The 26,819-nt window shown below is 37.6% G+C and overlaps 1 protein-coding gene and 1 long non-coding RNA gene across 6 annotated transcripts in view; one reads left to right on the top strand and one right to left on the bottom strand.

The window, feature by feature from the left end:
* CDON (cell adhesion associated, oncogene regulated) overlaps positions 1-26,819 on the top strand; it is a 119,006-nt gene that overhangs the window by 63,545 nt on the left and 28,642 nt on the right. For 4 of the 5 annotated variants that reach the window (XR_014520205.1, XM_083480362.1, XM_083480360.1 and 1 more), the window contains 6 exons: positions 20,371-20,507; positions 21,723-21,995; positions 24,020-24,166; positions 24,704-24,847; positions 25,681-25,968; positions 26,105-26,374. Coding sequence is in view for 4 of the 5 variants with exons in the window: in XM_083480362.1 (XP_083336488.1) it covers positions 20,432-20,507; positions 21,723-21,995; positions 24,020-24,166; positions 24,704-24,847; positions 25,681-25,968; positions 26,105-26,374 (1,198 nt within the window). In the remaining variant the exon portion in view is untranslated. Of the gene's footprint in view, positions 1-664; positions 831-20,370; positions 20,508-21,722; positions 21,996-24,019; positions 24,167-24,703; positions 24,848-25,680; positions 25,969-26,104; positions 26,375-26,819 lie in introns of those variants that run through there. The other variant, XM_083480361.1, reaches the window with a different exon arrangement.
* Positions 4,373-10,182, bottom strand: LOC310695851. Its single transcript, XR_014520295.1, has 2 exons — positions 7,030-10,182; positions 4,373-4,488 (listed from the first exon to the last, which is right to left on the bottom strand). It is a non-coding gene; the product is annotated as an uncharacterized lncRNA (long non-coding RNA).

Raw genomic sequence — 26,819 nt, 5'->3', positions numbered from 1 at the left:
TTAAAAATCTAAAGGAAAAGTTAATCACTGCTAGCTTGTTTTCATGCTCAAAGAGTTAAGCATGAATGTCTTGCTGTTAAAATGAAACCATGCAGCATGCAATAATAGGAAACATCCCTTTGTAGAATATGTAGCATTTTGTATGATTCTTTTTATATTTCCTTAGTTCCCTTTTTCAGCCTTGCGATGTACAGTATCGCTGTCACGCACAATCTGGGTAATAGTACTGAGGTGATATTAATGTGACTCTTTAAAATCAAACTAATTATATCTGCCTGAAAGAGCCACATTAGTGTGATTCTTGCTCCCTGGTGCTTTTTTGGAGCCCTGGAGACAACCTAGTGAATAGGGCTGAAAATTCATTCTGTATTTGATTAAATGGAACAGACTCGTTGCTTCTTACCCCAGCAGGGGCTATGAGATCTCTTGATCCCCGAAGCGGTTCATAGACCCTGGGAATTCCATTAGCAAGCACCTGAGGAATTTCTGCCCTGCAGTGCCTTTTTTTGTAATACGGGTGGGGGTGGGGAAAATAGAACAAGAAGTATATCACTCTTGATGATGAGTGGGGGAGGCTACACCAGAAGAATCTGTATGTTGGCAGATCTAAAATCAAGGCATGACTTAACAGCTTATCTAGTGAGAGAAAAGCCCAGCCCCAAAGAATACGAATAGTTAGACACTGATGTTTAAAGAGAACTGTACTTTACTTAAGGCACTGAAATTAGTTCAACCACCCTTATTATTGAAACCATCACTTATTTCTCAGTCTGAAGAAGCAAACCGGTGGCAAAGCATTATCAGTGCAAGCACTTAGACTTGTGGAGTGGGTGAGTCTTTATAAAAAGATGGAATATAACAGGCAATGGTGTGTACTTTTTATTTGCCAGTTAATATAAATTTGGTTTTTAAATTATTTTTAATCATATTTGTGGTACTGTTTAAAGCACAGATTTTTGCTGAGAGAAGCCTCTAGAGCACTATTTTGATCACACTGATTTTTTTTAAAGGTCTGAATAAGTAACAGATTCTTGGTAATTAACTTTTTATTTGTATACTTTTCATCTTCCCCCACAGGAAAAATACTGGTAATTGAAGTATTTCTCAATAGATCCAAGTTTGTGTTCATTATCTTTTTATCTTAATTTTTTGATAACATATGCAAGTGGTATATGATTTGTATGCAAGAATATATATGGATTGCACTATACATGTTTGATCATTTGGTGATTACCATATTTCTATATTGAATGGTATATTTCTTATGTGGTCCATTGTTTCCATTTACAATTTGTACATGGAATTTATGTCTATTTTTTAGACATACTTCATTAAAACAACTAAGGTACTTAGCAACTGAAGATTGCACCTTGAACATAATCACAAAGACTGCATAGGTAGTCTTGTGTAATGTGGCTTACTTTTAAGGATGACAATCCCTTCTCTAAATACATACTCTCCTCTACCTGCTCCAATTTTTAAACATTATTTTTAATTGAAAAGGTTTAGGAAGCGAAGCTTATTCTTTAACATGATTCTTGGAGGGTGTGCTAATTTCAGGGTTTAGATTTTCTGTTGTTATTTGTGTATGTACATTAAATGTGGAAATTGTAATGATTTGATTTACAGCACCAGCAATGCTTTTTCTTCTTCTAAAGAAATGTTTAGGGGTACTCTCATTTTGACTCAAGAAAATCACCATTTTATAGTTCAAATGGGGAAAAATAAATACAGTAAATGGACAAAAGTACAAAGATTTGCAAAATGTTAAAGGGCATGCATCACCCCAGGAAAAAGCACTGAACATCAGTATTGGCTAAGATTGTCTCTGGTACTGTCTGAGTTTGGATTCCAATTTTAGTAGTTGCACTGACAAACATTTCCAGTAGCATTTCTAGTTTATCATTTGGATATTTTAAAATAGAGCATATGAAGGGGGAAGAAAAATGTAAGGAGTTCCTTAGATTTACGTAATTCAATCGGTTGCATGAAATATACTTCTGAAGTAAGATTGGAATATTATTTGTTTGTAAGTTTCATTTAAGCATAATTAGGTATGATGTGGGCTAACAAGTATAATAAATAGCTTAAATGTCAGCCTGGTAAAAGCACAAAACAGTGGGAAAATTATAAAATGGTATTATATTGATTGACACAAGAGCTAATATTTTAGGATTACAACTGAATCTCTCCTGTAGTCCTAACATTTGAAAGTAAGATTTTATTTCCAACACAGTTTTTATTCTGAGAAGTTGGCATTTTCTGCTCATGATCTGCAAACATTGATCTTCTCTATTTCTGTTTAGTAAAATTATCTAGTTTGTGATGTTTACAAAATTCTTTTCAGCTATGCAGAACATTGGCTGTGACGTACTCCCTCTGCTGGTCAGCTGCAAAGGCAGCACTATTTGTGAATACAGTACCTGTTCAGGAAACTTTAGAGTAGTAGACACTTTTCATGTTTGATAGTACAACAGCTATAACTTTAGGGAAACAGAGAAAACAGTAATTTGGGAGTCATACAAGCACTACTATCTGTCTGTTAGAATGTAAATTCAAGATTCTTGATTTCAGCTTTCTCTTTTGGAATGGGTTCACCAAAGCACGAATTGCACACACATGCATTTGTTATCAAAGTACAAAAAATAATGCACTGTATTCTGTACATTAGGAGAATAAAGCTTGTGAAAACTAGTGGGCAGTCAGTCCATGTCAAGTTATTGGCACAATAAAACTATGAATTGAAAACCACAGAAACAAGTTTGGATAGTGACTTGAAGAAAGGGCACAGTTTTTAAAATGTAATTGTATCTTAGCATTGCAGCCAAGTCTGTTCTTTTAATGTAAAGTAAACTATCTTAAAGTAGCCTGGGGCATTTTATGTAGTACTGATGTCTGCCTTAGAAATGTGTCATAAGTGAGTATTCCAATCTATGTTTTGTGTGGTCAGTTTTTGATGGTTCATTATGCTCAAGAAAAACGTATCAGTAAATAGCAGGTAACTTTCTCTGTCTCTACTGAAAATGGTTTTTCTTGCTACATGTAGGGTTTACATAAGTCTACTTTCTACAGCTGTCTTGATGAGTCTTCCCCAACCTAGTGCTCTCCATATGTTTTAGACAACTCCAGCTGGCTGAGGCTGATGGGAATTAAGTCCAACAATATCTGGTGGGCAGCAGGTTGGGAAAGGCTGACATTAAGGTTTTAGAAATTAGTGGCCACTGAGAAAACAGCATGCTGGATTAGACGGACCTTTGGTCTGATCCAGCAGGGCTGCTTGTATGTTTGTATCCATAGAAAAGTAGGTGGCAAGTGACAAAGCAGGGAATTGGTGTAAGTAAGCTGTGCAGAGAGTGTGTAGAAGACAGCTGTGCTGAAAAATCAGGGGTGGACTCTAGGTAATCTGCTGGGCATTGAGGATGCATATGAGGCAGAGATGTACAGTGCACTGAGGGTCTACTTACCTCACTGCTTCAACAATGGGGTTGTGATTTTATGACAAGTCCATTGAGGTCTGGCATCTCTAAGACAGTCATAACCAGGCAGGAAATGTATGTGATCTTAGAAGTGAGAAGGCAGCGGGTTCTGATTCTGCAAGTTTGTTGAGTGTAAAGGAAGAGAAGTGGGGAAGAGAAGTGGTGATTGTCATCCCTGTCTTTCTACCTGAGCCCTTTGTTGGCAGTATAGGCAGTGAACATATTCTCCTCACCCCTCACAGCATATATGCAGGAAGCATGATGTTGGCACAAGAGAAAGCATGATGCAGTCAGGTGACATATCAGTAAGGGAGGGTGATGGAATAAGTTAGGCAGACAGATATGGGAGATAAACATGGATGATGGAGGCCATGTATCAGGAAAAGTGAGGAGAAATTTTCTCTCAGTCTACTATTTAGTAACTGTGGGCACATTTGCGTATTCTGGACCAGCCAATGCATTGGGTGTGGGCCTCTAGGGTCCTAAATTGAGCTATTAGAAGAATAAGTCTTGGAATCCAGTGTCAGCTTCCTGGTGGTGCTCTCTGTGATTGAAAGTGAGGGAGGTCAGCAGCCTCTTCCTGCCTATGGAACTTCTTTCTTCCAGCATTCTATGAAACCCTGTGCTGTACTGGACAGATATGGAGAAGGTGTCAGAACACCACTTTTTGTCCCTTATACCTCCCAGCTAAGACTATTCCAACCCATCATCCATTGCAACTATATTTTGCAGTTTGGCAGTAGGCATGTCTTGATTCACCGGCAGTCCCCCTAACCTGAATCAGCTGCTCACCATTGCCAACAGCCCACATAACAGAGGCACAAATGCAAGGATCAGACACTGCAACAAGCTCAGATACAGATGCAATAAAATAGGTATTAAAGGACCTAATAATGTTAACCACAATATCAAGGGTTTATTCACCTGCTTGTCTTCCAGTATGATAAACAGCATCATCTGCCAGTAATGGCCTTCTGCATTCTATGCAGCATAGGGCAACCAGGTCAGTAGCCTCTATGCAAAGAAAGAGAGAGAAAACACAAATATTACATCAAAAAGGACAATATTCCATTGGAGAACATTTCACTACCACAGAATACTCTGTTACTGACCTTAAGTTGACAGTTCTTGAACAAAGAGAAGTGTTGATTAACTTGCAATGCCAGGATGTGTATGTTACTGTTCACAAAGCAATGTTGCTCATTGTAATTCTTTTACATATAGTTAAGCGTTAATACATTTTTCACCATCTGTGTTTCTTACATTTCATTTTCTGCTCATCTGACAGCTAATGTTTTGTCTCTTTATAGTCATGTGTACTATATTGTAGCTACTCATTCAGCATCATATTCCATACATCAGATAAAGTGGACTTTAGTCCTTGAAAGCATGTGCCATAATAAATTAATTTTAAAGATGCTGCAAGACTTTGTTTTTTGCCTATGCTCTAAATAAAACAATCAAGTTGTTGCTTGAATACCTGAGGCTACAATCTTAGAAATTATTAAAAAGCAAATAATCACAAATCCTTAATTTAATTCTTCAAATCCCCATTTAGCAATCACAGAAGTTATAAAGCATTTGACTGCTGGTGCAAGACTTGCCTACCACTAAGTGGATTTATTTCTGGCATTATATCCTATAAATCAGGGGCTGTTCAAACAATGTTGATACCATGTAAATTTTAGAATAGCTGTAGCCTTCAATCCAAGAAATCTTTCTAATAAGACTGCTGCATTGTTGAAGGAATACTGAAATGATACTGTTGTAAATCTGCTGTTCTGTGATCTGATAAAGCTGTTGAGATACATTTTGGAACATTAAAGCTTGATTTCCTCATGGAATCTTCTGCTGAGTTACCTGGAAATTTGCATTGGGTTTTGGTTTCCCAAAACCTGAAAGAATTACAGGAGGTTAAAAAGTGTGGCCCACCAGTTCATTTGAATCTAGTATATATGCCAGCAAAATGCAAGCAAGACTGAGTTTGGTGAAAATGTCAGTGAAGTATAGAATAAATAACATGAAGTCAAAACTTAACAGTTGCTCCTTTCTTACTCCGTATTGAGTCAGATTTAATTCGTCTCTCCCATATGCTGGTTGAAATTCTGTGGAACTCGTGTTTGCTTTGTGTTCCCATTCATGGGACTTGTATTTTCCCTGTGGCCATGAATTCAGTGAATTCTAATTACCTATGATGTAAGACAGTAGTAGATGACTGGGTGGCTATAAATTGTAGCTGCAGGTGTGGATTTAATAGATATATGTTCCTTTTATGGATCACAAATAGTATCTATAGTACAAGTTGCAACAGAAAATAACACTTGATAAGCTGGCGTACTTTTGGCCTGTATTTTATAGAGTTGCCATAGTTTCTTGACAATGTCAGTGTAAGTACAGTTGAAAATTAAATTATTAGTTATTTTAGAGTAGAGTTGAGATACCTTTGTACAAGTGCTTAATGACTGGTGGATACTTAATAGCAGAACACAATTATTCTTTAGCCAAAATGGATACTAAACAGTGTGGTGTAATGGTTAGAGTGTTGCAATCAGGACCTGGGAGAGCAGGATTTGAATCCCCACTCAGCCATGAAACTCACTGGATGGTCTATCTTAGCCTAACCTACCTCACAGAATTGTTGTGAGGATGACATGGGGGGGGGGGAGAACCATGTACACCACCTTGAGATCCTTGGAAGATAAAGGTGGTATATAAATGTAAGCAATAATAATAAATAATAATAACCCTGATGGATATGTTCTGCCTTCAAAGTTGGAAACCACAGGAGGGGAGAGTGATGTTGTGCTCAGATCCTGCTGGTGGGTTTTCTATACACATCTGGTTGGTCAGTGTGAGAACAGGCTGCTGAAGTAGATGGGCCACTGGCCTGATCCAGCAGTCTCTTTTTACATTCTTGTGTGAGTGTCTCTTCCTGTCATTTAAGTTTTAGAATTTCCCAAAAGAACAGTGTTGAGGCATCTGAGCATTGTGATGGAATGAAATGTCAGATCTCTACACTTGTTCTTCCTTCATCATATCTGAATCATCTTTAATGTCATTTTTCTAGTCTTTCAAACCAAATTAATAGGTCTTCAGGCCTCTACGTTGGCTCATCTTACTTTTCTCTCTATGCGATTGAATTTGAGACTACTTGAGGGATCGTATTTGGATTCAAACCTAGTTCTTGTCGTACACGTTAGTAGCTTTCTTTCTTTTTGAATGCAAAGTATCTTAACTACTGATTGCTTACACTAGTGAATGGAGTAAGGCACTGTAAAGCTAAAAGAATTTCCTCACTGAAAATGCACCAACAGTCTACTTGGGTTTCTTCTTCTGTACAGGCAACTCTCCACTTACGCAGGGGTTACGCTCCAGGGACAGCGCATAAAGTAAAAATCGTATATAGTCAAAACACATTGGGTTGAGTGGGTGTGTAAGATTGCCAAAGCCTTTTTCCCTAGACACCTATTCCATTTCCGTCCACTCATTTATTTTTTAGTCAAGCACATAAAGCTGGATGTGTTCAAGTTAAATGCACACAAGTTGCAGTTACCTGTACTGCCGTGCTTGATTTGCTTTCTTGAGATGTGTGGACTTTTACTGGGTTGTTTATGCACTTCTGGCATTGCATACCTTGTGTGTTCTACTCCATTCTTGTGACACACTTTAGTCAGAATGTTTTGGAATGTTGAATAATATACAGAAAATCATGCTTTTAGGTCAGAGGGTAGATGGTTCTATTATATCTCTAGGCCGCATCTGTATTCCATGTGCAAGTTCCATTAGACTGTCATTGGCCATACCTAAGAACCAGATGTGTTCGACATGGTTCAGTGTGCATTACATAGTCAGGGCCATATGCATGCCAAGTTTTAGAACAAAGCTGCTTTTTTGTGTGTCTCGTTATAACAATTGAATAATTAAAACAGTTGAAAATCCTGCCCTACCCTATTCCTTCTATAGCTTGCAGATGTGTAATTTAGTTGACCTATGAGTTGAGTTCAAGAATGAAAATTTATAGACCTCAAGGCAAAATGTAAAAGGCTTACCAATTGAAGTGTGGCTCAGATAAATGGGTGGTGGCCGCTATCTAGCTTCGAAACATGTACAGTTTTTGGGTTTTTCAGAGGAGAAAAGTATTTCTCTCTAGGCATCACACTATAATTAGAATTTCTTACACAACTGTGTAATCAGGTTGGCAGCATGTCAGCAAAATGTGTACAGTTTTTTTAGCTATGTGACCCACGGAGCCTTACAATGATGAGTTGCCCAACTTTTCTTAGCCTTTATAGTTTCCAAGAATTAAACTGTAATAGAAATGTTGAAAAGTCAGGAGCAAGGAAATACATTAAAATATGTATTCATTGGTCGGTGGTCATAATCAGTGGTCATAATTTCTAAGTTAAATCAATATTTTTTTAAGGGTTGCAAAAAACTCTTCAAAGTTTTCTGTTACCATTCTGTATGGCATAAAGAAAGACTCAAAATGGGACTGGAAAAATGTAGTGAACTCTAATAAAAAAGTAAATGGACAATTTACTACATTATTTTGTTGAAACATTCCTTGGGGGTGTAAATTTAGTTTAAGGTGAATTATAATGCCTCTGAGGAGAGTTTATATTGATACTCACTGGACAGTTTACTGTTTTACTTGAGTTCTCTCCTTTACCCTGTACTATTTTGAGGTTTCCCTCTTTCTCTGCTCTTTTGCATTTGGTTCTGTCCTTTTTTATTTAGTGTTGTAGCAGTTGTTTGTAGCCTTCTACTTGTGAGCTATAATAATCCTGGTTCATGTTGCAAGACACAAGATTTTCATAGTGACTTTAAATTTCAGTAGTAGATGGATTTATGTGGATTTAATACTTGCAGAAATAAGCCACCATTGTACTTTGTTTCACAATAACTTGCACACAGAGAATTTGTCTCAGGATTGTGGGTTTGAGACCTACGTTGGGTAAAAGATTCCTGCATTGGGTAAAAGATTCCTGCGTTGGGTATAAGATTCCTGCATTGCAGGGGGTTGGACTAGGTGTCCCACATGGTCCCTTCCAACTCTACAGTTCTATGATTCTAAGTTTCTGTGAAATAAACTCCCTGGAAAAGTTCAAGAGTTCCTTCAAATGGTTGTGGTGTTTGATGAAACATGAAATGGTGCTTTGTGGCAAGTTGGCATATTTTTGTTCCTACTAGCTCATGCTGAAACTTGACTCGAAAAACAAAACACCCTAGTCTAGTCATAGTGAATCAGTGGAACACTTTACCTGTTGCTTTAAATTAAACCTTTTTCCAGGAAAGTGTTGTGACTTGTAGAATCTAGAAAAAATTTTTTACTAGTGCACATCTGTGATTCAAGGTTGTAAAAAGTGTTTGGTACACCCTTTATCTCTAGAGTTTGGTTTATCTTTAGTGCCTGACTCTGTTTTTAATTTAAATTTATATTTACCACTTTGAGAACTGAAGGTTCTCAAAGTGGTAAATATTAATATACTATTAAAATCAAACAAGGTTAGGAATGAAGTTACAGCAACAAAGTAAGCTTTAAAGCAACATATGGTCACCATCAGAGCACTAGTAGGAGGGACAGATAATCACAATAGCAAAGGCATGAAAAAAATAGCAGGTTTTTTTTTACAAGATGTTCAAATGCCAATAAAGAGTGGGACAAACAAGTGTCTTGGGATTGGGAGTCACATAATCAGAGCAGTACACCTTGATACGTATGATTACTACATGCATAGTGATTTCCAAATTTGGGGCAGGGTGGACAATATCATATTTGTAATATGTATAAATGGAGTGTTGACTGCTTGATTCCTTCCTTGTTTTAGAACAGTGAAATAAACTTGGAAGCGAGTTTGTTGCTCATCAACTTTAATTCAGAGCATAAATAATGGCATAACATTGTTGCTGGGTTATATAGATATCTCACGTTTAACAAATGAAAATAGGCATATTTGTTCCTGAACAGGGATAGCATAACCACTACAGTCCATGCATTTGTAATTTCTAGGCTAGATTACTACAGTGTGCTCTATGTGGTGCTGCCCTGGGTCTTGTGTGGAAGCTGCAGCCGGGGATGTGGCTGATAGCATGTGACAGCATAGTTAAAACATTAGCATTGCGGCCAATCTGCTACTAAGTCAGGTTCTGGGTCCTTGTATTAATTTACCTTAGGGACCACCTGAACCCTTACATTCCAGACTGATCCCTGAGATAATCTGCAGGGGGATCATTAGTTGTTTCCTAAGTTGATGAGGCTCATTTGATAGTAACAAGAAGCCTTTTGTGTCACTGGAATACTTGTGGAATACTCTGCCAGTAGAGGTACCTTCTTTTTCAGCTTTTAAATCAGGGGTAGGGAACCTAAGGCCAGATGTGGCCCAATTACCTTCTCAATCAGGCCTGTGGACGGTCCGGGAATCAGCGTGTTTTTACATGAGTAGAATGTAATTTATTTAAATGTTATTTAAAATGCATCTCTGGGTTATTTGTGGGGCACAGGAATTCGTTCATCCCCAAAAAAATGTTGTCTGGCGCCCCACAAGGTCTGAGGGACAGTGGACCGGCCCACGGCTGAAAAAGGTTGCTGACGCCTGTTTTAAATGCTTGCTGAATTTTTTTCTATTCCATGAGGCTTATGCTGGCTGTTACACATACATATTTCTGTAATAGTTAACTGTTCTCTGTTGTTGTTTTTTACCGTAATTTTGTGTATTTTTTATGTATCACTGTTGTAAACCACTGTGATACTTTTTTTAAAGAATAGCGGTATACAAATGTTCAGAACAAACAATTAAAGCATTTCATATTGGTGTTGCACACAAGCCATCTAGTTGCCCAAGGTGAGCAGGTTCAAATGCCTGCATAACTATGGGATCTCTCTGCATGACTTTAGCAAGTCACTCTCTTTCTGTCTCACTTATCTCTCAGGTAGTACTTGTGCACACAGTAGCATAAAGCTTGCTTAAACATATGTTCTTAATGGTTGCGTTCAGAGTGTTACAGTGACCTACAGCAGATGGTATTGGATTTTGATGAGGAAATTTTCCACATTCCTGCCTTTCCATAACATTTTGAAACAGCATTCATTTAATCCCCTTCCCCCTTGTGGCCTGTGGAGATTTGTATTCATCTGGTTGCCTTTTCTGTGTCAAGTGTCCATATTTATCATGAATAGTATCAGGGATATCACACACCTCAGATTTAGTTGCTGTACCTAACTCCACCCTTTCTGCTCTTGGAGTGTAAAATGACCCAAATCCAGAAGTTATGGGAGCGAGGGAGTAAGATATGCATAGCCAGACAACAGACAACTCAGTTGCTGTCAGCCCATTGAACTTAGTGAGACTTACTTCTAAGTAGACATGCATATACTTGTCTGTTCAGATTTAAACCATGCTATATTAATTTATTTTAGGAAGATGGGAGGGGGATAATAAACCGATTAGTAGCTGTTATTAAACATACCTATAATAAATTTATTAATTAAATGGGTTTTCATAAAAGCTTATGACTGCAGCCTTCATTGAAACTACCACTTTTTATACATTCTTATTTATTGATTTCACTGCAGTGTTTGAAACTCCCATTGTTCTAGGCACATTTTACAACAGGGAATTTCATTTGCGCGCGCAGTTTCTGAGCTCTGGGCGCAGTACTGCGCCAAAGATTTCAGATTAAAACTGCATAGTGGAAGGAAAGGAGGATCTTTTTCTGTCTCCCTACTTCCAGCTACTCTCTGAAGACTGGAGAAGAGACCCTCTTAAGAATATTAGGGGGGTGGGTAGGAAGAAGGATTCTTGCTATTAAAAAAATATGCCTTGACAGTCCATCGTTGCGCTCATAACCTAGGTTTAAGGTGCCATTTAGCTCCTAGCTTTCATATCTCAGTTTCTAACAGTGTTATACTGATATGCAGTACTAGCCTTCTTCCCAGGCATTCCAATTTTATTTGCATTTTTAAAATACTAAAACAAACAAATGGTACAAAATATGGAACATTTTCTTCTTAGACCAAGTGGTGGTCCCTTCAAGAGCTGATAATGAGCCTCCTACCTTGAGCTTCTTCATTTCTGCCTTCCTTCAGGGCATACAGCTCTTAATTTGCCCCAAGGAAGATGTGGGAAGAGCTACCCCAATAGTAATAGGTGGAAGAAGGCAGTTGTGGAAAAAGACAGCAGGCTTGAGGACTGTCTTCTGTTTGGTCTAGCAATTTTAGAACAGTTTTTTTAAAAAAATCTTAATTGCCATTCTATTTGCTTACTAAAGATGACATACAATAATAAGAAAAAAGGCAAAGTTAGGCAGGCTGATACACAAGTAAAATATGACAATATCTCCACTACTTTGGTAATATCTTCATCGGGACCATCCAAAATGTCACAAAAGTGTAGCATACTTTTGAGCTCCCCAGAACTCAGCTTACAAATAAGATGTTTACACAGAGATGAGACCAAGAGGTCAGCTTGTAGACTCAGTTACAAGATGGAGACTGCAGGCTAAATAAGTCCCTCCCAGGTGCTTCAGATATCAGGTTACACACCTAGGATTCTGGAATAAATAAGCAATGCCATCTTGAAATTTCTGATAAATTAAAGCCTGGCTTGTAACATATCTGTGTCAAAAATAATGAATAACAAAAAATTCTCCTGAAATGGTTAAAAATGTTAACTTTTGAAATAATATTATGATTCTAAAGTATAATTCAAATTAGCTTGTTACACACATTGTATTTTTGTCCTAAATTTAGAAAATTTAGGTGTGTGCACACATATCCTGCCTTCATACTTGTTTTGAAAAACTACTGGTAAATTCTTTGTTCCATTCAGTACCATAGATTTGTGAAAGGCTAGTACAAATATTGAAAGTGCAAATTTAGTTGAAGGACTGAACCTTGGAAACCAACAGACTCACTTCTCTCTTCCCAAAGTACTTCTAGATCTGACTTTTCAAATCACTTTTGCAAGTTTCTCATCCGCAGGTATGTTGGAGGCCTGACTTCTTTTAATCTAGTAATACACAAAAATTTAAGTTGTAGTTCCTGGCTTTTACATTAGGTTGTGACTAAATCGAAACATTATTTGAGCTCAATCCCTTCTTTTCTGAATGTAATTAGGAACACACTGATTCTTATTGCAGCTGGCAGCCTCTCACTATTGCCTTTTTCTTCATGTGACCCCCATGGTCTCGATGACCTTTCCTGGGGTTAGTCATAGGCCTTTTTCATTGTGATGGGCTAGAAGTGGCTCATGTGGAGTTGATTATTTCCTTGCTTGTCTGGTCTTTTTGGTGCCATAACTTCAAGTCATTTCCATTTTCTTCTCTGTTTTTGGCTGACCACAGTGAAAGGAAATGCTTTTGCTGGCGACAGGATCAGTTTACATGCTTGGCCGACTTGATTGAGCCTGTGAAAAGGTGGGGGGCGTAGGGTAACAAACCCCAAAGGTGCTATATTTCCTAGGTATAATTTGGTAGTTGGTAGTGTCTATTAAGCATCTAAAATCTGCTTAAATTTACATTTCCCTGACTTTTCAGTCTCCCTTTCAGTGTTTAATGCACAGCAACTTTTTAAAAATCCCAAACCCACAGCCCTGTGAGAGAGAATGTATTAGTGTCAATTGTACATGAATGTGCATTGAGAGATTTTACAGTTCTCAGAAGAGTGAAGAAATGAACCCTGGGGTTAGCAGTTAAAATTGATGGGCAGCAAGTCAGTTGTTACTAGCTGATGTTTAACCACTCCTTGTAAACAAATAAGGCCTAGTGAATTGCATATGCCAGCTGTTACACTTGTATTCCTGAGGTCTGACGAAACAGCATGAAAACTGTGATCAAAGGCTTTGAGAATCACGGAGGAGCCAGTGACTAAGGAAATGCCAGTGACTAAGGAAATACCTTTCTCCAAATAATGTAGACGTCTCTACTTTTGCTTTTAAGGTGGCTCAGTGGGAAACATAATGATCAATTTTCACTTTTAAAAACGTGTTCTGTTCCTGACAGATGTAGTGGAATCTAAATGGGTTTTCATTGATGCAAGGGGGGCAGTGTGATAAGATGTTTCTTCACCCAATGTTATGTACAGATTAAGATCATACAAAACTCTGAAATTGCAACAGAATGAAATAAGCAACTTTCATAAGTTGAAATTTATCTGTCGCACAAAATTTTAAAATCCTCCATTTTTCAAAGGCATTGACTTGCACTGGTGGTGTCATTTGCTACCTCTCTCAGCTCTCCACCCCTCACATTTGTAATATGTCGATAGTACTGACATACATTCATGGATTTTTAAAGTATTATGACAAGAAAAAATGTAGCTGAAGTGTGTTGAACACTGTTGAGTGCCATATAGATGGATTATTATTCATTCAGTTAATATTCTCAAAGGGCAAAGAAGCTTTGTTGTAATTCATCTAAAGCAAATTAGCCACTTATCAAAAGCTCATTTTAGAGCTGGGGTAACAAAAGCAATATTGTCTGGCTTCTAGGAGTGGAATCATGATCTTACTAATTTTTGAATTTTTTTGAAAACTTGGTGCTACTTTAAATGGATGATTTGCTTATTTCTTTAAGCACATCAGTAGAAGGGCCTAAAATATATTCCAGTGCAGAAATCACTAGATATATAGATGGTACAAAACAATGTATTAATCATGTGCACAAAATGATCTGCAAATATTTGCTAGGATTGTAATGTTTACTGCAGAAATTCCTGCAAATATCTCTAAAAATATTGTTCACTCATTTGATTTGACATTCTGAACTAAAGCTAAATATAAATAGTGATGATTCGATTCTGCAGTAAATTCTCCAGTTCAGAATTTTGTTCACTATGGACAGTTAACATAATAAATAAGGAATAAGTAATGATCCAGATTTTGGAATATTAGAAATTGTGATTAATGTCCAAAATAATATTCTGTGACTGAAATAACTGTAACATCTCATGCTGCCTCTTTCTTGAAGATTTACAACTTGTACAGATGAAGAGACTTCAATCTGTAGACTCATTAAATCTTGACCTCTTGAAATGATCAATAGAGATATCAGTGATGACAAATGAAAGGACACCTGTCACTTAACGAAGTTGTTGGCCTTTCCTTTCAGCTTCAGGCTGAGTTTCGGTACTGTGGTTACCCTGGTAGATGACCTATGCTGTTGTAGAGATCTGGATACCATGAATGTTGACCCCCCCCCCCCGATCTTTCAGTCAAATTTGATACCATTGACTATGGATGTTGCTGGGAGGTTCAGGAAGGTGAACCTAGGGAACTGTTCTTAGCAGCTTACTTGTTGAATATTATCTCCAGGGTGATAATATTTACAGTACAAGAATCATCAGAGTGAGATCAGCCCCAATATGCAAATGGTACACACTTCCATCTATGTCTTCCATCTTAATGACATGATTCTTCAGCTTTACTGGGCACTTGCCTAGGGTTAATAATAATAATAATAATAATAATTTTTATTTATACCCCGCCCTCCCCAGCCAAGGCCGGGCTCAGAGCTGCTTACAAGCAATAATAAAAACAAGTTGAATGATTACAACTTAAAAACAAAATTAAAATACATTAAATATTGCAACATTAAAATATTAAAATGTAGCCTCCTCGCAGGAGGAGAAGGAAAAGAAAAAAGAAAGAGAGGGAGGGAATCAAATTGGCTCCAAGCCAAAGGCCAGGCAGAACAACTCTGTCTTAATGCACTGATTAACTCCAGTCAAGTTGCTCATAGTCAATATTTCTCTGAAATGAAGTGAGACAAGTAACTATCAGGGACATAGGGACCATCTCCTAGGGGGTGAGGTCCCTTTACCCCCCCCCTAAAATATTTGAGGGAGGCGGGCCCCTGAAGGTTGATTGGCATTGCCATTCAAATGGTGTGCATGTGCCATGTTATGTGATCAGTTATGCAGAGTGCGGCTTACCTGGGCCCCCTCAATATTTTATTCAAGTTGACATCTGTGATCAGGGTGGGTGTCTTTTTAGTAGTGGCAACCCAGGTAGGGAGCTCTTCCCAGGGATGTGTGTGTGGTGTCAAGTTTGTGGTCTTTTCAGTACAGTGTGAAGACTTTGCTGCTTATTGAGCTTAATGGCAATTAATATTAATTGGTCAGACTATCTACTTATTTTGACTTTTAAAAACACAAAATATTGAACTTGTTAGGATTCACCTGCTTATCTCTCAGTATGATATATGAGGGACTCCATTCTCCTGTACAGACTTGCAGTTACTGCAGTATAGTCACTCACTGCAGTCTGCCGATGGAACCCTCCTGATTGTACCATGAACCACAGAGATCCGATTGCTGGTTGTGCAAGGAAATCCTTCTCCTTTGTGGCACCTACCACATGAAATGCTCTTCCCACTGAAATCAGGGAAATACCAACCTTGGGGTGTTTCTGCCACTGATTTGAAGACATATCTGTTCATTTTTTCCCTGACCCTTAATATTACTAATACTGGTCATTGGGATGATTGTACTGATTATTTTTATTGGATTTGTTACATTTTATTATTGTGTGAGCTGCTTTGGTATTTCTTTCTGTATATGAAAAGTGGAATAGAAATGTTTTAATAAACAAACTGAAAAATCTACCCGCAATACCCTTCTGCATTCTACAGCGGAAAAACCCATCTCTGTGCAAAAGAATAAGTGAACACAAATCTGGCACCAGAAATGACATTATTCAAAAGCCATTTGGGGAGATATTTCTGTAAATGATCTCAAAGTGCCCATCCTAAAGCAAAGGGACTTCAGAGGCAGATTAGCTTTCCAGTGCCAGAATTTCTGTCATCAAGTACACTTTGTGAATTACCACTGTCAAGTATGTAATGATCACTGTCTATTTTTTTCTGCATTTCATTTTCCTTTGACCTTAGTTTTTACAGTCCCTCTCAATGGGGTATATGCTTGTAAATATGTGTGTATCTACCTGTAACTTGGAGTAACACTTCATATGTTTGATGAGGTAGACTAAAGACAACAAATACTTATGCCAGAACCACAAAAGACTAACACAGCTGTTACTTGGGAAATGGTTAGAATTCTACTGATGTTTGATACTGCTTTGTTTGTAAGCTGCCTCATAGACCAAATGGTAGAAAGGCAGAATATTTTGCTGCCCTCAAAAATAAAAATGCTTTTGTAAATAAATACCGTGCCAAAATGTAGTTCATGATGAGTGCTTAGCTGCCCTGATTGAGATGATGCTTAAATCAGAAGCCCTTTGTTTTTGTGAATTACTGTTTTCTGATAGAGAAATTAACATACATGACATTTTGTTTTATATGGAAACTAATCTGCCAATAATAAATAAATTCTGGTCAGAAAGCCACTTAAGTGGTTACTGGATGAAGAGAAAGTGGGAGTAAAGAAATTCTTTAATAAGCCATCATAAAGTAAACTTCTTGAAAAGCAACGTAATTTATTTTCTCTTATTAAACATGTTGCTATAAATAGTACTGGGTGTTTTCTGGATGTTCAGTTTTATAGCAAACAGTAAAATTTGTGACATGTACAAGTTGCATGAATTTTCTGCTTCTACTTTTCATAATACATTTTATTAAGCATTCATGCTCCACTGAAAATTTAATATGGCAAGCATTCAGGAATCATGGATTTTTATCAGGCATTGCCCACCACATTAAAACTTACCTTCAAAATATATGGGCTAGAAACTTAGGTCACATCCACAACTTACATTTAAATTTCTTATACTGTAATAATAATAATAATAATTTTTATTTATACCCCACCCTCCCCAGCCAAGGCCGGGCTCAGGGCGGGTAATGGAGAATCCTGGGAACTGAAGTTTGCTCAGGGTGCTGGTAATTGCAGGTCTGTGAGGTCAACACCCTAAAACAAACTACATTTCCCAGGATTCTTTGCAGGAAGTCACAGCTGTTAAATTGATATGAGTGCTTTATGGTGTAGATGTGACCTTGCTCTTTTAGAATTAAAAGCATTGGAGAATGTAATATATGGTTGACTTCAACTGCAAGTTCAAATATGCTTTGCCCTCTATCACTAGCCAGAAGAGTGAGGACCACTGGGAGCTTGTACCCCTCTCCATCCCAGAGCACCATGGCAAAGGGAGGACTAGTCTGGCCCTAGCCATATTTTCTTTCCATCTCCCTAATGGAAAGAACTCTACACCAACTACAAGGACCTGTGACTGCAGTTGTATGAAGAAGATGACACTGGCTTCCCTCACTTACCAGAGCACTAAGGACCATTGAGTAGTTTCACAGGTTCTATTCCAACCAGAATATTCACAAGGGAAGGCCAGTGATCCTAGGTGTCTTCGTTCTGGCAGTATCAAACTGTTGATTTTCCTCTACCCTTTTCTTCCTCTACCTTTTTCTTTTAGTCCCTTCTGCATGTGTGTCTCTCCCTTTGTAAAACTAAGGGAGGGCCTGTATTTTCTTTCATTTGTGCACAGTGCTTCCCACCACATGCATTGTCCGATATGAACCATTTTGTAGCCATTTTTGTAGCCATTTTTGACAAGTAGGATTAAGAGCATATAGCCTGACTATGTAGCAACAAAAAACACAAAAGTCCACTTCAGACTGTTTATTTCATTGGATGGTTTCTTATGTGAATACAACTGATGTTTTGTAAACCATGTTTCATTTAATACAACACTGATTTTTAAAAATAAAGACAATCCTAGAAAATCAATACATTAAAGAGCATGTATAGCATAGATATGTATATGGTCCACTGGATGACTTTTGAAATTTTTCTGGATACAAAGCCTGTGAAATAACTGGGTAAAGTTGATGATGATGAGTGTAGTTCCAACTACACTCTTTACATAAATAGATGGTAGAAGGATTTGGCAGATAGAGAAAACACTGCTTCTCATCCTCTTAAAGTTCTCTAAATGTTTACTTCTCACATACTTCTCAGGTGATTCTACTACTGAATAAATGAAAAATAAACTCTTCTATACAGTTATTTCCATCTGTACAGCTTGAAATCTAAAGGATCACAAATAAAAGTGAACTAAATAATAAAAGTGAACTAAATACCTTAGATTATTTATGTGAGTTTTTCTCTTTTCAGTAAGAAAATTACCCAGCAAATGGTAGTATAAAATGTTGAGTTCCTGCTGGTTGAGTATAGTTCACTTCTACATTGGACATTCTAATGCAGCAATTATATACCTCATTTTATGCCATTTTAAAAAAACCCTTTCCTTAGTAGACATGGAAAATAATTGACAGATATGGTGCTAGCAATACCTCTGGAGTAAACAAAAACAGTACAGGACACCTTTACACCCACCCACCCCTTTAGGCATGTTGTTCATCCTAAAATGACTTTCAGGTACACCAGAACTGTACTGCAGTTGGAAACAGTTAGTGAAAAGTATGTAACATCTGTTTAAAACAGAGCTGAAAATGTAAATGCAGTGTGTTGAACACATGCAAAGACTTCACTCCTAAAAACTGAATTCCCTTAAGCAACTTGGAGATCTCTTATGGCCTTCTTTGATAAGGAAAGCAACATAGGGCTCATCCACACTTCTGTTTGTGCTGTTCCTAGAAAGCACAGGTCTGAGTGGTTTTCCCCTTGCCCTACTCCTTTCCATATGACAGAAAAGAAGTAGGCCTTCCCTCAAACGAACTTCAGTGTATCATTCACATCTGTTTGGCTGTACCATATTACATCTTATTCATGCAATCTTTCTGGCCTCATCTTACTGTCCCATCAGAATGCTTCTATTCTGCAGGCATTTGACATACCTGATTAATGAATTTAATATGGCAAACCCTTGTTTTAGATTACTTTTATCTGCTATGTCAGCCTTTTTAGCTGTTCTTACATTTACGTATCTGAAAGCTGTTTTGAGTCCCTGTTAAGGAACAACAACAACAACAATGTTGTTGTTGTTGATGCTGCTGCTGCTATATTAGTTTGTGGTAGTGGTAGGTTTGATTTTTCCTGTTTTTACCTGTTGTGTACTGCCTTTACAACAGCAAATGCATTGGAAGGGCAGGTTAGAGTTTTCCTAGCACTGAGAGATGCTGAGGAGAAACTCAGGAGCTAGAAATGGAACAAGACAGTTTCATATCTGAAAAACAGATGAAAAACAGTAGTAATAAAATAAATACCTAAATAGTAGCCTCCAACATGTGCTGCTCCTTCCTCCTTGTTAGGCATTCCTTGGTAGCTAAGTTACACAAATGTTGTATTTGCTTAAATAGCAGGTACAGCTTCATTTTGTACGATGGGATTCAATTAACCCACTAATATGTCTGTCAGGATCATATAAGCATGTGGAAATGGTACTGTAGCAATTATGGAATGAAGAAATAACCAACCTTATTTTTAGATTTTAAAAACTTAACAAAAGCCAACTAGACAAAAGACATCTGAGAGAATTTCCTTTGTAAAACAGTTATTATATTTACACACTTGTAAATATTAAAATATGAAAGATAAGATCTGTAGGAGAGGAGGGGGGTTATTGGATTATTTTTATTTTTTTGTTCATTTTAAAAATTTATTTTGTGTATTTAATTTTGTTTTTTATGCTGTGAACCACCCCAAGATCTATGGATGTAGTATACAGATTGAGTAAATAATAGTGTGGCCACCCCTGCTCTATCAAATAACATTCCTGTTAAGATATGACAGGTGTCCACTATCTGTACTTTGAAGAAACCATTAAAGACATTTTGGTTCTGATAGGCTTTTCCAGGTGGATAAATGGGTGTTTATTACAAGTGTTCACTTGTTAGGATTTTAGTATTCTTTTAAATGTATTTGTTTTAAACAGTTTTTAATTTTCTTATGTGTAAATCACATTGAGACAGTTATTTAGAAGGCTATTAATAAATTAATTGTAATAATAATAACATGCCTATTCTTTTGTAGGCTCTTCAGTGATTCTCATTAATCTGAAGCTCTTTGCCACAACACTTTCTAACTTGGCACTATGCATCCTGATCCTGGACCTTTACAAGAACTACTTTTTCTTATAGTTACCATTTGCTTCTCAACTACAGCTTCAGGTAAGTTCACCTTCCTAAACTGTCATATATACCTAATGTTCTCTTCCAGACATTTTGGTAGTTGATCTCTATTGCCATGCCCCTATATTATGTGCTCCTCACTTGGGCACAACCTAACCATTCAAACTGCCAATCTTCTGATTGGCAAGCTCCAGGCTCTGTGGTTTAACCCACTGTGCCACCCGCAGGGATAAATCCCATCAAAGACTGCACACTAATATGGATTCTAAAGAGAGATACAGTATACTTACAAGAAGCAGAAAAAGTGAACCACACGTGTGGATCTGTTCATATCAATGATACAGACAGATAAATTGGATCAGAAAGACCTTCCTGGATATAAGTACCTGAAGTGTCTGTTAATATATGATAATCAAGCTAAAATATTCTACTATTTTCTGTATTTAAAACTGAGTTTTTTAAAATCAGTCAAAGGATTTAGAATTAAACTTGATGATGCCACATATGGTGATCAGAGGTCATTGTATATTAAATAGTTTGGCTTCACTGTAAAGAAAGCGGTTTCTGCATTGTCAGTCTAGCACTGTACTTGATTTTGAGAGTGGTAAAAATGCTCATATTGAGCTAAGGTTTAGCTTCAAAATGGTTTTCTGTTCCAGTCTGTAGTGCTTATGAGTAAAGAATGCATAAATATTGAGGCTGGATATAAATTTTGAAATAGTATAAACTGTCTGTATTTGTAGGAGATACATAAAAAAAATATCTATGGGATTCCCTCCCCCCCCATGATGTTTCCTATTGAAAATCCTGACACTATTTTATATTCTTTTGATTGTTGTGTTTTCTATATTGTACCTTTATTGCGTATTTCTTTTGCATCAATACGTATTAATGTTTTCCACGGCTTTGGGGGCCTTTGGGCTAAACTGCGGTACAGTGGTACCTCGGGTTACATATGCTTCAGGTTACAGACTCCGCTAACCCAGAAATAGTACCCTGGGTTAAGAACTTGGCTTCAGAATGAAAACAGAAATCGTGCTCCGGCGGCGCGGCCGCACCAGGAGGCCCTGTTAGCTAAAGTGGTGCTTCAGGTTAAGAACAGTTTCAGGTTAAGAACGGACCTCCAGAACCCAAGGTACCACTGTACTGTATATAACCTGCAGCATACCAAATGTTTAGTTCACATTTTCATACATACTCAAACTGCTAACGGCTAAAGGAATTGGTTGCACTGTGTGTTTCTTTCTTTTCTAGATTTGATTCCTCACTTTGTTTCTGAGCCACTTTCTACCATCCAGAAACCTGGTGCAACTGTAAAGCTTCATTGTACTGCTGAGCCCTCCACGGCTCATGTATCTTGGCTATTCAATGGCGAGAAATTACACAAGAAAGTGGAGCAAGTAGACTCACAGCCAGGATACCTTACAATCTTCTCCCTTAGCCCTTCAAATTCAGGTGTATACCAATGCATAGTCAATAGCAGCATTGGTGCAATTATCAGCAGGCCTGCAACAGTATCCATTGCCTGTAAGTTATACTTTTATTTATGGTAAAACCGAGCACATTACCTTTTTATAACGTTTCCTTTTATTTTGCCCATTTTTTTGTTTGCCACATCCATGAATTTAACATCTGGGAGGAATTTATGTGTTTTTAAATATGCCTTATATGGGACTAAGGGATGACCTTTGTGTTAGAAGCACATAGTAAAACAAAATATCTGTTTTGTGTTTTTCTCTTGAAGTTAACTACATAATATAGAAAGAAACAATTACTAATTTCTTCCAGTAAAAATCAGTCCTCATATTACAATTTATAAACATGTTCTAGAAAGGGAGTTTGTGCTAAATGAAGAAATCTTTATCTGAAGGCCTACCCAAACACCCCCTGGTTTTTAGGTAGATGCTGCAAGTTTGATCAGTTTTACCTGAATTGAAAGGGGAGGGGAAGAAAAGCTTGTTAATTCCCTGGGAATTGCCATAATTTACATTATAAACCATAATCAACTGCAAAAAAATTAGATTTGCATATACAATCTTAAATGAAAGTTAAAAGGCCTCAACAAAAATCCCATGCTTATATTTGTCTTTTGAAAACTTCCCCCCCCCCCCTCTTGTTTTCAAACGTGTTTCCAACTTGAGGGTGATTTGGCTTTTGGGAATCAGAAGTAAGATGCTTGAATTGTCTTGTAAGTCTGAGTTAAAGAATCTCCTTTATAAAGATGCTGTGTGTATGAAGCATATCCCAAATACCCATAAGAGAAAAGTTTCTCATAATTGAGACGGGTAAGTGTTTTTGTAGAGTATTGACCCATAGCAGGATTCCCTTGAGAGCTTATAAAGGTCAGTTAGCACTGACAAACTCTACTGGTTGCAATAAATTGTGAATATATCTAAGTGTACTGTACCACTTGGAGGTGAAAATGGGAAAGGTTGGAGCTACTGGTAGGTGAATTGGCATTTAAGTGAACTAGCAGCTCTGTAACATAAGCTGAGAATTGTACAAAACAGTGGCCCAGTTCACACATCACATTAAACCATAGTTAAAAGAAACCAGTGTGGAGCAGCATGTTCATGCATGCTGCTGAAGTCATGAGCACTTCACTTCTTCCTTGCCGCTGCATGTCATGTTGTTCAAACCCAGTTGTTTTTTCTACAAAGGAGCAAGATGTGGAAGCCAAAGTTATTTGGAGAGAAACAAACCACAAGAGTGGGTTCAGATAACATGACATACCAGATCATGGCTTATTTCCCAACAGTACAGCAGGAGCAGGGGAGGAAGAAGACATCTGTACTCTCAGCAGTATGCACCAGCAACTCTGCTCATTCAAACTCAGTCATAATTTGTTTTAACAATGGTTTAATGTGCTGTGCAAACCTAGCCAATGAAAACTGGCATGGCAATACTGTACAACAGCACTATATTCTACACATTGTCAAATTTCAACTCTGCTATTCTAATTATCTTGCATTGCTGGATCAAAATGTACTCTGTTCTTGTTACATGCCCTTTCTCTTGCATCTGATTTTATAACAGTATCCCACTAGTTCTTGTATTTTATCCTTTCCTTTTAGCCTTATTGCAAAATAACTGAAAGGTTTTTTAAATGATGCTTTGAATGAATTCATCCTACCTTTCATTTAGAATTGAAATTCTCTGATTGCCCATATAGCATTGTTGAGGTCGAAAAGGTTAGAAGAATTTTTGGATGGTGCTCTTCAGGAGGCAGTCAATACAGTAACAATGGATATTCAGACGTAGGTATATTCATCCCCCGCACATATGTGCGCGCACACACAGAGAGCTTGTAGAAAATAAACTTCAAACTGGGCTGTATGCTGGAACTTTAATTTCTGTGCTTAGTAAAGTGGGAAGGGAAGGACACACATGAACTTAAGGTTTTCCTTCATTGTTACTGCATTGACATTCTCTCTTGAGAAATATCCTCTGATCAGGACTTGAGCACCCCATTTTTATTAAACCCAAAACTTTGGAAGTAGATCCTGCTGTATTTTCTGAACCTTTAAAGAAAGAACTACATTTTCTTCTAGATCTTGATGATTTTGAGACCTCAGTGAGGAACACAATTGTTGCGGAAGAAGGGAATACTGCTTTAATCAGTTGCAAGCCACCCAAAAGTAGTCCAGAGGCACATATTCGTTTCCGTGTACGAGGGAAATGGCTGGAACAATCAACAGGTAAGACACTGTGTAATAAAAAGATCTAAATGGCTGCAATCCAGTGCACCCTTACCAAAGAATTAGTCCCATGGAACTCCATAGAATTTAATTCTGGGTAGATACAGTGGTACCTCGGGTTACATACACTTCAGGTTACATACGCTTCAGGTTACAGACTCCGCTAACCCAGAAATAGTGCTTCAGGTTAAGAACTTTGCTTCAGGATGAGAACAGAAATCGTGCTCTGGCAGTGCGGTGGCAGCAGGAGGCCCCATTAGATAAAGTGGTGCTTCAGGTTAAGAACAGTTTCAGGTTAAGAACAGACCTCTGGAACGAATTAAGTACCTAACCCGAGGTACCACTGTATATATATAGAGAGAGAGAGAGAGGGATTTCACTTTCTGTCTGTTTCCTGACCATTAGGAATTGCTACAGTAATTTGAGCTTTGGTCATTACATTATCTTTCTGTTTCAGTAAACACTGATTAATCTGCACACTTGAGTAGAAAATCAGTCCATAGCAACTTAATTAATAATAACCCAATTTTATCCTAGAAAACTACCTAATTCTCCCATCTGGAAATCTGCAAATTTTGAATGTATCTTCAGATGACAAAGGATTCTATAAGTGTGCAGCATATAACCCAGTCACTGATGATCTTAAACATGAACCCAATGGACATAAGCTCATAATCAGCAGTGAGTATTGAATGTGATAGGACTAAAATTGTTCCATGAAATCATAGGGCGTAAACCACCAAGGACTACCACTGCAAGTTCCCTTAATCTCATACCTTGCACTTTGAAAAGTTCAGTTTGGAGGAAGCCCTGTCAAAGTATCAGGTACTATGCACACAACGCATAACCAGTTTTCCTTAACTGAATTAAGGATTCAGTTAAGCATTGAATCTAATTCAGTTAAGCATTGAATCTAAATACCTAAATTATTACTATGGATGTGAAAACATAATTTGGAGTGTGTTTGTAAATTGTAGTTAGTATTAACCCTTTTAAAGAGTTGCATCTGCATCAAGCAGACCATTGCAAAGGGCCACAACTCAGTGGCAGAGCATATGCTTTGCATGAAAAAGTTGGCCTCTCTAGGTAGGACCAAGAAATGCCCACACCTTGAAACCCTGCAGAGCTGCTGCCAGACATGATAAGCAATACTGAGCTAGATAAACCAATAGTCTGGCTTCGTGTAAGGTAGATTCTTATGGTTAAAGCAGTTTGCAAGCAGAAAAATGAATGAAGAAGGAAAAGTGATAAGCACATGTTACTAATGTGTACTACTTAAGATTTAGCTTGGCTGCCTGGCAAATGTTTGGAAATTTAACCAGGCTGAAGGGAACAAACTACTGTACAATCAAATGTTACATCTTCACTCAGCCTAGGGTCAACAGTGGGTGGTTATGTTAGCATGTTTATAAAATGATATAGAAACATAATGCCTTGATGAGAATGTAGGAAGCCAGAGAGTTTTGAACACCCAATTGAAAAGAACTCATGTATCCTTTCCTCTCAATTTCTAGGCTCTTCCTCAGACAACTTTCACATTGTTCATCCCACCACTTCTCAGACTTTGGCAGTACCTCAGCACAATCCTTTGATGTTGGAATGTGTTGTTAGTGGGCTGTCTGTTTCTTATGTCCATTGGTATAAGGATGACCAAGATGTACTCACTAAAGGCAGGTGGAGAATGCTTCACTCTCATCTTATGATAGACTCGATTAATACGTCAGATGCTGGAAATTACTCCTGTGTGGTGGATAACAAGTCCGGAGTTGTGAAACATGTAAACTACAGTATAAATGTACTTGGTAAGATATGCAGTGGCAAAATGCTTGATTGGCGAGTTTTTTTGAAGCAATAAATTTATGGTCCATGAGACATGCTATTGTGAAATTAACAGAATGAAAGCAGCATATCATATGTACATTTTCTTTTCCATTCTAGAATCGCCATCAATTTCAAAAGGATTGCAAGATCAGTTAGTGTCCCTGGGTAAAAATATACATCTTTCCTGTGAAATACATGGAAACCCGACACCTAACCTCACCTGGTACCATAATGCAGCTCCTGTCCATCTTTCTTCACGGCACTTACCTTCAGGAAACAAGCTGAGAATTAATGGTTTCGCCAGAGAAGATTCAGGGTTGTATCAGTGTTTAGTCAACAATGGCATTGGATTTGTGCAGTCTACTGGGAGACTTCATTCCCAAGGAGGTAAAAAAAATAAATCACATCAAGCACCTTTTTGTTTATAAACTTCTGCTTTACTTTTCGACATCTTTCAGTCTAACATGAAAAAAGCCCGTTGCTTCCTGGGATTATTCTCCTAAATTGTTCTGATCAAAAAGTTATGCTTTAAAATGGTAGACCTCATTTCTTGTGTTACAAAGTAGGCTGTAGTCCACTGACCAAATACTAGCCAATTTTTGATAGGCCACCTAGTGTATGAGCTATAAGACTGTGACAGACTAAATTTATTTGCCTCTTAGTTTTGATGGTGTTGAGAGTGTTGCCAATGGTTTTGATGATGTTGCCAATTGAAACTAAATTCCAGCTGTAAACTTATATATGCAGAATCTCAAATAATAGAATTCTGATAATACTTCTTGCTGATGTGTCACTTTAGGGAGCATATTTGAAAGCTTTCAGTTTCTTTCTC

This window comes from Podarcis liolepis, assembly GCF_965112155.1.
Source record: "Podarcis liolepis genome assembly, chromosome: 16".
NCBI classification, from domain to species: Eukaryota; Metazoa; Chordata; class Lepidosauria; order Squamata; family Lacertidae; genus Podarcis; species Podarcis liolepis.
Note: the sequence above shows the minus strand (reverse complement) of the source record. Positions and strands in the feature narration are given on the sequence as shown.